Source organism: Sciurus carolinensis, chromosome 4 (genome assembly GCF_902686445.1).
Source record: "Sciurus carolinensis chromosome 4, mSciCar1.2, whole genome shotgun sequence".
NCBI lineage: Eukaryota > Metazoa > Chordata > Mammalia > Rodentia > Sciuridae > Sciurus > Sciurus carolinensis.
The window spans coordinates 121,529,061-121,543,249 of NC_062216.1; the positions used below are offsets into that span (position 1 = coordinate 121,529,061).

General features: G+C 36.0%; 1 protein-coding gene across 3 annotated transcripts in view; it reads right to left on the reverse strand.

Moving 5' to 3' along the window:
* The window catches only part of Tafa2 (TAFA chemokine like family member 2), a 436,794-nt gene that overhangs the window by 55,448 nt on the left and 367,157 nt on the right, over positions 1–14,189 (reverse strand). For all 3 annotated transcript variants that reach the window (XM_047548076.1, XM_047548075.1, XM_047548077.1), the window contains 2 exons: positions 2,465–2,617; positions 1,278–1,402 (listed from right to left, as the gene is read on the reverse strand). In XM_047548076.1, the coding sequence (XP_047404032.1) occupies positions 1,278–1,402; positions 2,465–2,617 (278 nt within the window). The remainder of the gene's footprint in view (positions 1–1,277; positions 1,403–2,464; positions 2,618–14,189) is intronic.

A 14,189-nucleotide genomic window follows, 5' to 3' on the forward strand; every position in this document is an offset into this window, starting at 1 on the left:
GAAGTCACTTAACTTTTTAAAGTTTTGGTTTACTCATCTGTATAAAGGAGATAAAAATATTATCTTCTTCACTGGGCCACTAAGAGGATTAAATGAGCTAATTCATTTAAAGCACTTTGTTCGGTATATAGCATATGTTTTAAGTATCCAATAAATGTTAGCTTCCCCTTGTTCACTGAAGTAATAAAAACATGGAATTTGGTTCAAGAGATCTTGTCATTTGTTTCAGAATCTCAAATCTTCAGTAATTTCTACTAGCTTTATTTTAGACTCAGATCTAATAGTGTTAATGGAAAAGAAAATAATTTCATGGTATAAACATCTTATGAGGATTTTTTTATTTACAAAATGTTTTTAATTAATTAGTTTTAATTATATATTTTGCTAACCCACTGAATAAAACAATTATTCTAACTAACCGATCATGCACTTAGTGGAGTTTGGAAAGATGTGGCAAATTTAACTAACAAGTTGAAGTCAAGAATAACTTGACAAAGTATGCTTATGATTTGTGCCACTTGAAACTTGAATATTTTTTGTATATCTTATCAGTTATGCATTGAAAACACTGCCTGACTGACTGAAATATATCTGGATGAGATTATAATACAATCTCTTTAATATGTCCAGACAAGTTTTAAAAAACTGCAACATCAAATATTATCATAAATAAACCAATCTCTAGATTTATGCTATTCCTTATTTTGCCATACAAAAAACTTTATAAAAATATTCAAAACTCTATAAAAAAATTAAATTCAAATTCTGCCAGTCCAGAATAACCATGTAACTCATTAAGAAATCAAAGAATAAAGTGATTGTTTATTCTTTTCCTGTTCCCTGACGTCAGTCATTGCAAAGCTGAAAAGCATCATTGTTTTAGGAATATTCTTTGTATATTGGCCCTGATTGTGAAACTCCTCTCAGTAACCGTTACAATGATTGCAATGATTCTTTTTATACACCAGGAGAATTAGGATTGGGGTCACCTTTGCAACATTTAACATGCATCCTCAAGGGGGCTCATATTCCTGGCGGTATCTCATGAGGACACAAACAATATTTATTTATCTGATGTCATGAGAGTTGATGGCAATATATAGAGATGGCATTCAGAAATAAAAATATACTATGAAAAAATGAATGAAGGAAAAAATGGGAAATGTACTATGCAAAACCGTGATTTCTCATTCTATAACCAACACTTACAGATCCACATGCCCATTCTCTCTTGATTCAGAGATACTTCACTCTTGCCACGCTGGATGTCCACTTACCCTAGTTGTTTTCACTTTATTCCCAGAAGAACAGCTCCATCCTTTCCGATCTGGAAGAACTTTACATTCCTCTCCCTCCAAACATGGCTGCATATGACACCACCATTTCTGTTCCACTATAGATGCTACAAGAGAGAGAAAAATTAACTCCGTGTGTTCTATTCGGGACTGTTAGTTCTCTGGGTGCACATTTAAATAGAAACCAAAGTCACTGATCTAACAAAAAAAAAATTAGCAAAATTTTAACTAAAGTAATTTTCTTTAAAATTTTATTTTATTGTGATAAGCATATTGAACATGAGATTTACAGTTTTAGCAAATTCCTGAGAGAACAATATAATGTGTTAACTATAACCACAATGTTCAAAGATATTTCATGTGAAAATACAGGCTTCATGAAAACAAATTCTATTGATAATAAAACCTATGTGGATATGCCCATGCACTGATTTATACAAACAGAAGAAAATGAACCCAGGACCAGTTTAGAATCGATGTCATATTTCCTATCAGTAGGCTGAAAATATGGAGGTTATTATATAGAGTTAAACACATTTTTCTTATTTTTATCATGAGCACCAATTTCATCACAATGAATACACCACCTAACAAATTACTATATATGGTAACATTAATTAAATGGACCCATATAAAGATTTATATTATGCTATAGTTAGGTGAATTCTAAAAACTACATTCATATTTTCATGCATCTTCATAAAAATCAATGGTTTTGTGAATTCTATCCACAACCAAACATTTACTCATGTATATGGTGTTGATGTTTTCCATTCCTAAGAACAATTTATAGATTTAGGAATCCATACCATCAAATAATCTATTTTCATCTTGCCTTTCCCAATTAATTTTGACACATCCTCCCTTTATCGTCCACCAGCAATATTCCAATACCAATATCATACCAATATTTCATGGTATCAAAATAAGAAATACATTGACTTAATGGAACCTCATTATAATGTCTTTTGTAAAAGAACTGCGTAAGATCTTAGAACTCCAGATAAAGGATTTTAGATTCCAAAATGTCCCCCCAATAACTTTACTTCAGCCATGTGATTCATAGTGTGGTCCTGTAGGATTGACTCCAGGTAACAACATTATAGTGGGTTCCAGTACCAAGCAGTCCCCCGCTACACTCCCACAATTAGCAACAGAAGTAGTCGCACCATCCACACAAGACGGAGCCGCTCGTGTGGTGCCTGCCACCTGCCCGGGGAAGCAGGAGCACTTGACTGTCTGTGACCGTTCTTCTATCTTGTTCTTGTTACAGCATCTGTGGAGTGCCACCACCTCACAAGTTCCCGTTTTAACATGGTGAGCTGTGCAAACAAAAACAAAAGATAAAACAACATTGAGGAAGCTTTGGACACTTCCCTCCCTCTTTTTAATTAGAAGTACATTAAATATGGCTCTATAAGAGATCCACCGTGCATGAAACTAGAAATACAATGATGCTAACTCCATAACGCAGATTTGATTTCTTTTCTAAATGTGGTGAGACCATTTCTGTCAGTAAATGCTTGGTGAAGCAGGAACAATTAGTGACTAAATTAGAATGAGCTGTTAAAACAGTCTAAAATATAGAGGCAATATATGGTACTATCAAAAATATATTAATTTGCAGATGACTTTTTTCACACATTTTTGTTAAACACATTAATCAAATTAAAGCAAACCCCTGGACAAGGTATCCTGAAGTCATCTCCATTCTCAAAATAGTTGAGTATTGATAATAGTTATGTTCTTCTTCAGAGGTAGAGTGTGAGAGTCAGGCAGAGAACACACTCAGGAAACAGGAGGCAGAATGTGAGTACCACATCCTCAGCAATCTTCTGCAGAATTTCCCTGGAAGTGAACTAAGAGGGTGATTCTTGAATTTACCACCCTTTTCCTAGAAGCCCAGTCAGTCTCAGGACCTAGACCCCTTCCTTGCTATTTTGCCACCAAATGGCACCAACTGTAGTCAGAAGTTGGATGGATTATATCTGTCAGCCATTCACCTAGAACCAGATACCCTAAGTTGTCAGGATCCTGTATCTATTTTGTTAACCTCAAAGTGAGGCTACTGAACTTTTTGGGTGATTGAATTTTTAGGACCTCACTTTTCGCATTCTGATAGGGTTTTAGGTTGTCTTTATCATTATTATTTTCTCTACATTTCTTCTTCAAAGTATTAATCCTACTGGGAAATGATATAGCATATTTTTTTTTTGGCTGAAAGTAACAACTTAAAAAATTAAAAGCTTAAAATCAAATGTTCATTGAAAGATTATGGTTTCTGAAATTTAAAAACTGTATTGACATAAAAACAGAAATTTAAATAGAAAAGTAGGAAATCTGAAGTTGTTAAAGTTATAAAAATATTGAGACCCAGTATAAATGAGGTCAGCACAGCATGTACTATATTAACTTTGCCCTTGGAAATGAGAGGAACCAATGTATAGTAGCTCAGATTAGAAAACTTAGATTTATTTTTTCTAAGAGAAAGCAAGTCACACACATATTATCCACCTCTCATTCTTCCATGTGAGTCCAAGAAACTCAGGTGTGACATGCAACTTTGACACATAATACTCAAAAGTGCTTTCAAGAGGTATATACCACTTTCAAAGTCACAAATATTTTTCTGCTACTGTTGATATTAATGAGGATGTTCTCTATATTTGATTCAATCACAAATCTATGACTATGAAGCCTAGAAAATTAAGAGCCAGACTGCTATTCTTATCACCTTGTGCTCTAGAAAATATTTTTGTAGTTATGATGTCAGTTCATTTCAATATCCCGAGTACTTTACTTTATATTATACAAGTTATACTGCCTCTATACCCTACTCTACTTAGTCACATTTTAAATGAGTGAATACCACTCATCAGGCATGGATCTGAGTACTGGAGATGCAACAATGAATAGGAGAGACATAGTCTCTCCCTGGTCTTGAAAAGCTTGTATTCTTGGGAAGAAAACAAGTAATAATCACATAAATTAGAGATTAAGTAAGTCGATGTTTCATTTTTAAGATTTTTGAGTATGTTTGAGAGTAAGCAGAGAGGGAGTGTGTGAGGAGATATATACATATGTGGGGGCGGGCAGGGGAGAGTCTCAGGGAAGGACTGTCTGAGGAGATAATCAGTTGACTCTTGAGAAGGAACCATTATGAAGATCTAAGTAAGGAAGAACATTCCAAACAGAGGGAGCAGCAAATGGCAAGGCCCTGAAATAGGGACAGATGTGGTGTGTTTCCAGGACAGCAAGGTGGCCAGGGTGGCTGATGTGTTCCACAATTGAGAGTTCAAGGGAAACATGTTGGTAATGGAGCCAGGTCACATGAGGGTTAATAAGGAGATTGGATATCATTCTCTTTATGAGGGAAAGTCTTCAAATGTCAGTGGCACCATCTCATTTTATACTTCAGACATGTACTTAGGTCGCTCTTTAGAGAATGAAATGAAGAAGGCAAGAGGTGATGACTCCGATAGAGAAGTCCTGGGAAAGGGGGAGTTCAGCAGAAGTTAGTTAAAGTCAGGACAACTGAATTTTAATTTCAGTCACATTGTTTAAGATTCTTACAAGACACCCAAACATAGTGTTAATTAGAGAAACACTTATGAAATAGAGCTTAAGGAAGAGAGTGGGGCTACATACACAGATTTAAAAGACCTAAACCTATGGATAGTGTATACAGCTATGGAATGAACAAGAAAATCATGGAAATGTGTAGGGAACATTCCTCAAGTTTACCTGACAACAGTCACTGACACCATGGTCTAAGTAAGCCAAACAGTCTAGACAGAGAAACTGAGGTAATGGTAAAGACTTGCCATGGAATGAAGGCCTTTGCAGCTGTTGAGGCTGAGTTAGGAGCTGAGGGGAGGCCTCACTCTGTCAGGCCTGATGTGAGCTCTCCCGTGCTGCCTTGCCACATGCTGCGTGCAGGAGCTTACCATCCCCCCAAGTCCTTTGTCTCAGACCTGTTGCTGGGCAGAATTACTTAGGCATGCTTGGTTTGTTTACATTACCTCAACATATAGTTCACCTATAGGCTGATTCTGTTATGCTTTAACCAGTGCATTAACCTGATTGGATAATGTGCCTATATATGTCCTGTACAACCCTAAATAAAATTAGATTTGTGCCTTCAGAGCTCGATCTCCGATGTCTGAGTGAGTGCTCAGTCTAGTTAGGCATTGTACGTCCTCACCCTCAGCAGACCCCCGTCTCTGAACATCTACAGAAATGTTGCCAATACAGAGGAGAAAAAGAAAAATAATAGTCCAAAGTTCAGCTATGGGATGGAGGAGACAAGAAGAAGACTGATAAAGACCAGTATAAGAGGAAAAGAAAAGCACAGGGAATAAAGGAATGGAAGACCAAGGAATAAAATGCAAGAAAAAGAAGGGGTGGATCAGCTATGCCACGTGCTGCTAAAAGATCCAAGTGAACAAAGAGAAATAATTGTCCTCTAAGCAAGTTCACCCTGAATGGTCAAAGAAATCTTGAGCTAAAATAGCAAAACTTTAGCAAAGATGTGAGGACACGCAGGTGAGAGAAGATGACCACATCAGTGGATGGTGTTGCAACAAATGACTCCACATGCAGAATAAATAAAATATAATCCTCCCACACCATATAAAAAGCTTGACACAAAATTATTAAAACTTGAATATTTCCTCATTTCCCTTTCAGATGTTTCATCGCTTGCGTATAAAAATGCTTTAGATTTATGCGTGTTGATTTTATAACCTGTTATTTTGCTGAATTCATTGATGAGGTCTAGAAGTTTTCTGGAGGAGTTTTTTGGATCCTCTAAATATAGAATCATGTCATCAGCAAATAGTGACAGCTTAAGTTCCTGTTTTCTTATTCATATCCTTTTAATTTCTTTAGTCTGTCTAATTGCTCTGACTAAAATTCCGAGGACAATGTTGAATAGAAGTGGTGAAAGAGGACATCCATGTTTTGTTCCCATTTTTAAAGGGAATGGTTTCAGTTTTTCTCCATTAAGAATGATGTTGTCCTTGGGCTTAGCATAAATAACCTTTATAATGTTCAGGTATGTTCCTATTATCCCTATTTTTTCTAGTGTTTTGAGCATGAAGGGGTGTTGTATTTTGTCAAACGCTTTTTCTGAGTCAATTGAAATAACCATATGATTCTTATCCTTAAGTCTGTTGACATGATGGATTACATTTATTGATTTACAGATGTTAAACAATCCTTGCATTCCAGGGATGAACCCCACTTGATCATGGTGCACGATTTTCTTAATATGTTTTTGGATACAGTTTGCCAATATTTTATTAAGGATCTTTGCATCTATATTCATCAAGGATATTGGTCTAAAATTTTCTTTCCTTGATTTGTCTTTTCCTGGTTTGGGTATGAGGGTGATATTAGCTTCATAGAATGAGTTTAGTAGGGTACCCTCCTTTTCTATTTCCTGGAATACTTTGAGAAGTATTGGAATGAGTTCTTCTTTGAAGGTCTTGTAGAACTCAACTGAGAATCCGTCTGGTCCTGGACTTTTCCTGGATGGTAGATTTTTAACTCCATTTGCAATAGCCTCAAAAAAAATAAAATACTTGGGAATCAATCTAACCAAAGGGGTAAAAGATCTCTACAATGAAAACTACAAAACATTGAAGAAAGAAATTGAGGAAGACCTTAGAAGATGGAAAGATCTCCCATGTTCTTAGATAGGCAGAATTAATATTGTCAAAATGGCCATACTACCAAAAGTGCTATACAGATTCAACACAATTCCAATTAAAATCCCAATGATGTACCTTACAGAAATAGAGCAAGCAATCATGAAATTCATCTGGAAGAATAAGAAACCCAGAATAGCTAAAGCAATCCTTAGCAGGAAGAATGAAACAGGGGGTACCGCAATACCAGAACTTCAACTATACTACAAAGCAATAGTAACAAAAACGGCATGGTATTGGCACCAAAATAGACAGGTAGATCAATGATACAGAATAGAGGACATGGACACAAACCCAAATAAATACAATTTTCTCATACTAGACAAAGGGGCCAAAAATATGCAATGGAGAAAAGATAACCTCTTCAACAAATGGTGCTGGGAAAACTGGAAATCCATATGCGACAGAATGAAACTAAACCCATATCTCTCACCCTGCACAAAAATCAACTCACAATGGATCAAGGACCTTGGAATCAGACCAGAGACCTTGCATCTTATAGAAGAAAAAGTAGGTCCAAATCTTCAACTTGTTGGCTTAGGATCAGACTTCCTTGACAGGACTCCCATAGCACAAGAAATAAAAGCAAGAATCAATAACTGGGATAGATTCAAACTAAATAGTTTTCTCTCAGCAAAGGAAACTATCAGCAATGCGAAGAGAGAGACTACAGAGTGGGAGACAATCTGTGTCACTCATACTTCAGATAGAGCACTAATTTCCAGAATATATAAAGAACTCAAAAAACTCTACACGAAGAATACAAACAACCCAATCAACAAATGGGCTAAGGATATGAACAGATGCTTCACAGAAGATCAACAAGCAATCAACAAACATATGAAAAAATGTTCACCATCTTTAGTAATAAGAGAAATGCAAATCAAAACTACACTAAGATTCCATCTCACCCCAATTAGAATGGCAATTATCAAGAATATAAGCAACAATAGGTGTTGGCGAGGATGTGGGGAAAAAGGTACACTCACTGGTGGGGCTGCAATTTAGTGCAGCCACTCTAGAAAGCAGTGTGGAGACTCCTTAGAAAACTTGGAATGGAACCACCATTTGACCCAGCTATCCCACTCCTCGGCCTATACCCAAAGGACTTAAATCAGCATACTACAGAGATACAGCAACATCAATGTTCATAGTTGCTCAATTCACAATAGCCAGACTGTGAAACTAACCTAAATGTCCTTCAATTGATGAAAGGATAAAGAAACTGTGGTATATATATATACAATGGAATATTACTCAGCCATAAAGAATGATAAAATTATGGCATTTGCAGGCAAATGGATGAAATTGGAGAATATCATGATAAGTGAGATAAGCCAATCTCAAAAATTCAAAAGACGAATGATCTCACTGATAAGCAGATGATGACACATAATGGGGAGTGGGAGAGGGACAAGAATGGAGAAAGGAGGGACTGTATAGAGGGAAAAGAGGGGTGGGAGGGGTAGGGGGAGGAAAAATAAGAGAATGAATCAAACATCATTACCCTATGTAAATATATGATTATGCAAATGGTATGCTGTTACTTCATGTACAAACAGAAACAACATGTATCCCATTTGTTTACAATAAAAATAAATTTAAAAAAAAACTTGAATATAAAGACCTGGAATTGTGAAACTACTGGAGGAAAATAAAGAGGGTAAATTCCATGACATTGATCTGGGCAATGATTTTTAAAGATATGACAACAAAAGCACAGACACCAAAAGCAAAGATTGAAAAGAAGCTTTATCATAGGAAAAGAAACAACCAAAGAGAAAAACGACAGCCCAATGAATGGGAAAGAATATTTTCAGTTCACACATCTGATAAAGCGTTGATATTCAAAATATATAAGGAACCTAAGCAATTCAATAGCAAGAAAACAACTGGCACCATTTTAAAATGGGCACACATGTGAATAGACATTTCTAAAATGAAGACATAAACTTGGCCAACAATACATGGAAAATGCTCAATGCCACTTATCATTAGCAAAGTGTAAATCAAAATCACAATGAGATATGACTTTATTCTAGTTAAAACAGCTAGTATCAAAAAGACAAAAAATTAAAAGTGTTGGCAAGGATGTGGAGAAAAGGGAACACTTGTTCACTGCTGGTAGGAAAACAGTGTGAGGGCTCCTTAAAGAATTAAAAGTTGAACCACCTTATGAACCCGTTGTATTACTACTAGATATAGATTTCAAGGGAAGGAAATCAATGTGTCAAAAAGAGACATCTGCACTTCCATGTTCATATCTGACCTGACATCATCTAGTCTTTCTAATACATTGAGAGATTTTAACAAGAAAAGGGGAGCATGAAGTAGACATCTGTGGAAGAGAAAACATGAAATTTCTGTGAAGAAGCCATAGGACCATCTGGCAGGGCATTCGCATATGGCCATGATACACTGCAGAAGAAACAGTACAATGGAAGATGGAAGCTTATGAAGTGGGGGATGTGGAGTATCTATGATGATAGGTTATTTGATGTGAGTGATGATAAGATTTGTCCTATAAATTATTGAGTGAAAGTCAGGGAGAGATGATAAGGGCTTCTTCAAACTGGCAATGGCGGGCAGGTCACTGAGCAGAGATAGCTTTGGGAAGAACCTGATGGTGGCTGGGGCTTCATTCTCTTCCCCAGTACTATAGCTGGCAAGAGCACATGCTAAGGCTCCCCTGGCCTCTCCCCTGGGAAAAGAGGCATCTTTGCAGCACCAAGGATATTTCACCATCTTAGTTGAAGGGAGATTTTCTTATACATTGGAAAACAAGGGAGGAATGAAAACTTTGCATCTGGTTTCCCCTTAATGCCATCACTAAAATTCATCTCTACCTTGCCTGATGAGAAAAATATTAAAATAAAGTAGCTGTGGTAAGTGCTACTTGCCACACTGTTCTGGTTCTCTCCCTTCTGGACTCAGGGTACTTTTGTACTTCTCCATCCCATTGACTCTAGATGTGGGATTGTGACTGACTTTGTTCAATGAAATGAAAGATAAAGGAATATGAGGCATTTACAAGTGGAAGCAAAAGCCATCAGTGTAATCTGCTTTAAAAAACTAGGGTCTATACAAATTGGTGTGTTTCTCTCCACCAGGAAATGTGACCAGTTATGTTCATGAAAGTAGAGACTACAGCAACCTGAATCCCCAGAGTTAGAGACATGGAACAGAGTCTCTTCTATAAAGACTCACCATGATAATCCAATAAGAAAGAAACTGATACTGTTATGCACCTCTCAAACTTGGAGTTTGTTATTGCCACAAACTTAGCCTACCTTGTCTACACAGTAGTTCCCTCTCCTGTTCCCCAGATTGTTAAGTAGGGTTGTTAAGAGGAAGTCAATGAAGTCCAATATCTCAAAATCTGGATCATTCTAGCTTATTTGAGCCAAATGCAGAATAAAGACCAAAAATACATTGCTAAAATACTTAGATATTAATATAATCTGAAAATTTGTAAGGAATTATCCTACAGTGTGATAATTACATTGGCTCAGTTTGGTATGCCAGAACTCTGGAGAAGAGCAGGCTTCTTTCTTCTTGGAAGATAAAGGAGGTGAAATGTGGCATGGAACAATGACGAGAAGATAATGTGGTAGAAGATAATGTGGTAGCTACACTGGGAAGAAAGAAGTATGTCTCCCCTCAGAGAACATGACACTAAATGTTATAAGATTAACTGTAGAGGTAACCAGGAAGAACAAGTCAGAGTCTGACAGATACAGGACTTTCCTGCCCTGTCCTTTCCTTTCACTGCTTATGAATACAATGTGCAGAAACACAGGCTGAGTTTCCTGATGAAAAAGAGGACTTTGGTGAAAATCACTCTTGCCCTTTGTACTTCTTAAACTGAAGCTGTAAAGCTTTTTTTGTGGGGAAAAAGAGACATCTAACTTTAAAATCTAACAGATGGTAGGTAGACATCTTGTACTCAAAGAATTTGAAGAAATGGATAGTAAAAATATCAGCCGTTCAATATTTGTATATATGTCTATAAATATATCACATAAAGTGAGATATCTCAAATAAGGAAAACATGGCAGAATTCAGCTCACCTTGGCATGGTATGTGTGTATGAATGTACATGTATGTAAATGTACAGTTTTTTTATTTATCTGCTGGGTATTTGATCTTCCTCTTATGATACCCAAATTCTTATAGACAAAGACTAATTTTTCATATAAACTTCTCAGTATGTGGTATGTGTTTAATAAATGGTAAACAAGCAATTTAAGAAGGTAAAAACTAATTCCTCTGATTTTCTTGTAAAAGGTTAATGAGATGGTAGGAAATACAAGTTAGAATTCTCTATATAGATTCAGACAAAGCTCCTGATAAACTAACCTAATCAAATATTAGGGCTTTCCACATTAACAAAATAGGCTTCACACTAGATCATTTAGCATCATGTTAAAAGGATGCAAGACCCCCTGGAGAAGACCTAAATGAAAAAGAACAAACAAACCATTTTCTTCACGTCACAATTCCCAGGTCTGTCTCTCTCACCCTCTTACACACACACACAAAAAGCTTTTTGATATTTTTTCCTCCTTGAATGTGATTCATAAACACAAATGTGTTGCTTCTACACTTTTGCAAAATGCCAACAGAGACATAGGTTTCATTAAATTCTCATGAAACAGGGATAAGTAGTCAGCTCTTTTTGTTGCCTCCCAAGGTTATGACCCTTATGTCTCACTTCAATGGGACCAGTGTCCCTAGAGTGCCCCAGAAATATGACCTTAGAATCAGACCTTAAGATTCCCAATTTACGCAAAGCTATTATGACTGGTATATTCTGGCATGAAATCCCATAAGACATTTTACCAACTTCTTGTTTATATACTAATAGAAACTTCCAGAGGAAAAACTAAATTAAATGGTATTTGGTTTGTATATACATATATATTTTTAAAAATTACATATGACAATAATGTTCATTGAATTATATATACATAATGTGTCACATTTATCACCTGTGAACAATGATAAGCACATTGGTAAGAAAAATGGGTTTATTGCAGAATAATATTTATAAAAATCACTGATCTTAAGTAGTGGTTTCTGGTCTTAGGTTAATAATTATAAGCAAACAACTAGACATACCACATTCTATGTGAAAAATAGTTCACATACTGTAGAAATGATTTATGGAATATTGGTAATTGTTAATATTTAAAAATATTTATCATGTACCATTATTTAACTTTATTACCACAAAGACTATTGAAGAAGACACTGTTATTACCTTCTTTTTTTTTAGGTAGAGAAAAAGAAGTGTTGAGTATGCTGGTCAAGGTTTAAAAGCTGGTGAGGGGCACACCTAAAAAGAGGATTCAGTTTGCTTCCAGATATCCTGAACTTAGCTATGATCACATGGCACCTTCTCCTTGGATATCTAAACACATATATCAGACTAAAGTTTCAGATGATGTGGAGGAATGCAGTAAGTATGTCACTATCCCCACAGCTGATGCTTGGTAACCACAAAAGGGCACAGGTTCTGGAACTGAACACCCGGTTCCAAGCCTAACTTGACCTATGCTCTACTTGAGTGAACCTTCAGGCAAATTCATTTACTTCCCCAAAAACTCGCTTGTTCATTTCTAAGATGACTCCATAGAGTCCTCATGAAAGCCAAACATGAAGCTGCATTAAAATTGCAAAGCCTTATTTAAATGTTAATTATCCTACTTTTACTATTAGCATAAATAATGTATGTCAAAGTGGCATAACATTCATGTAACTACAAAGACATGACTGTTAGGGAGAGTTAGTACATTTTATGGAAGTTCTAATTTCAAATTTCAAAAGCTCTCTCTATATATACTTAATTGTGTTGATGTAGGATGTATGCAAAAAAAAATTCAATCTGACACTTGAGCTATAGAAGAGAGTAAATTTAGCACCCAGTTGTGAATTTGTTCCTATCTGTTTCCTCTCCATTAGATTTCAGTTCTTATTTGTATTCTGATTTGTCTCATTGATTCTGAAATTTTGTTTGTCTTCATATACTCCTATTTAATAGTTTTACTCAGCTTGACTAGCTCTCTAGAGAGTCTGTATTCCACCTTCTAAGCAGAAATAAAGCATCACCTACATGCACCAATAGGCATTTGAAATACAAGCTAGTTAGTGAATTTGGTTTGCTGTAAATCACTTTGAATGGAAAAAATGTGCTGAAACAAAAACTTTTTGAGACAGCTAATTTCTCACTTTTATTCATTAGATGAGAAAGTGGGGCATATTTTTAGACTTTCATACTGAAGCAATCTAATTAAAAGAACTGGTCATTTAAATAGCTGAATGAAATTTCAAAAGTCCCCATAGTGTAAGAAGTCAGGATGATCAGGTCAGGGAGGAAACAGCAGAGCAACAATGACATTTTTACAAATCCTGTTTTCTAAAACGGTTCCACTATTTTTATTCAGAAAAAAAAAAATGAAATAAAATTATTGAAGAGAAAAAGATTGTGACTAAAAAGTAACCCTACATTTTCCATTTGAAAGTGTAGGGTCTATTAACAAAAGCAAACCCTCAGTCAGAGAATGTTCCCAGTCTCTTTTAAGAGAAGGATGGAGATTCATTCCTGTGAGAATGTTAAGAGTCATTGCCTCTTGGCTCAACCACAAACATCTTCCACAACCACACTGGTGTTGAGAAAGGTGATCTGAAAAGAATAGTGCTCATTTTATAAACTATTGGTCAACTTAAGCTGTAAGGACTGCCCTAAAAAAGAGGTATTAGACCAGACAGATCTATTTCTCTGGAAAGATGAACCGAAAACTACATGACTGCCCTGTGGGGATGGACAAGCGAGCTGAAGGTCCTTAGGATGTGAGGCATCAGGAGTCGAGACACAAGGACAGCTCTGTGCTGTGGGGATGAGAGCTGGATCTCAGAGGTGGTGGTCAAGCCCAGGAAGAAGAGAGGTCAGAAGTAAGGCAGTAGGCAGGCCAATGAACTGCCTTGTTGTCTTCCCTTCCTAGGAAGTTTTTCCTGGTTGCCTGTAAATTTTTTATAGAATACATTTCAATGATCTCCTTTTCTTCCTGAGGTAACATGATGGGTATCTCTTTTTCTTGACCCAAAAATGTACTATCTTGAAAATTTCTTTCTTAAAAATTTAAAGTTATCATTAATAAAAATTAATCATGAGCTGGAAATA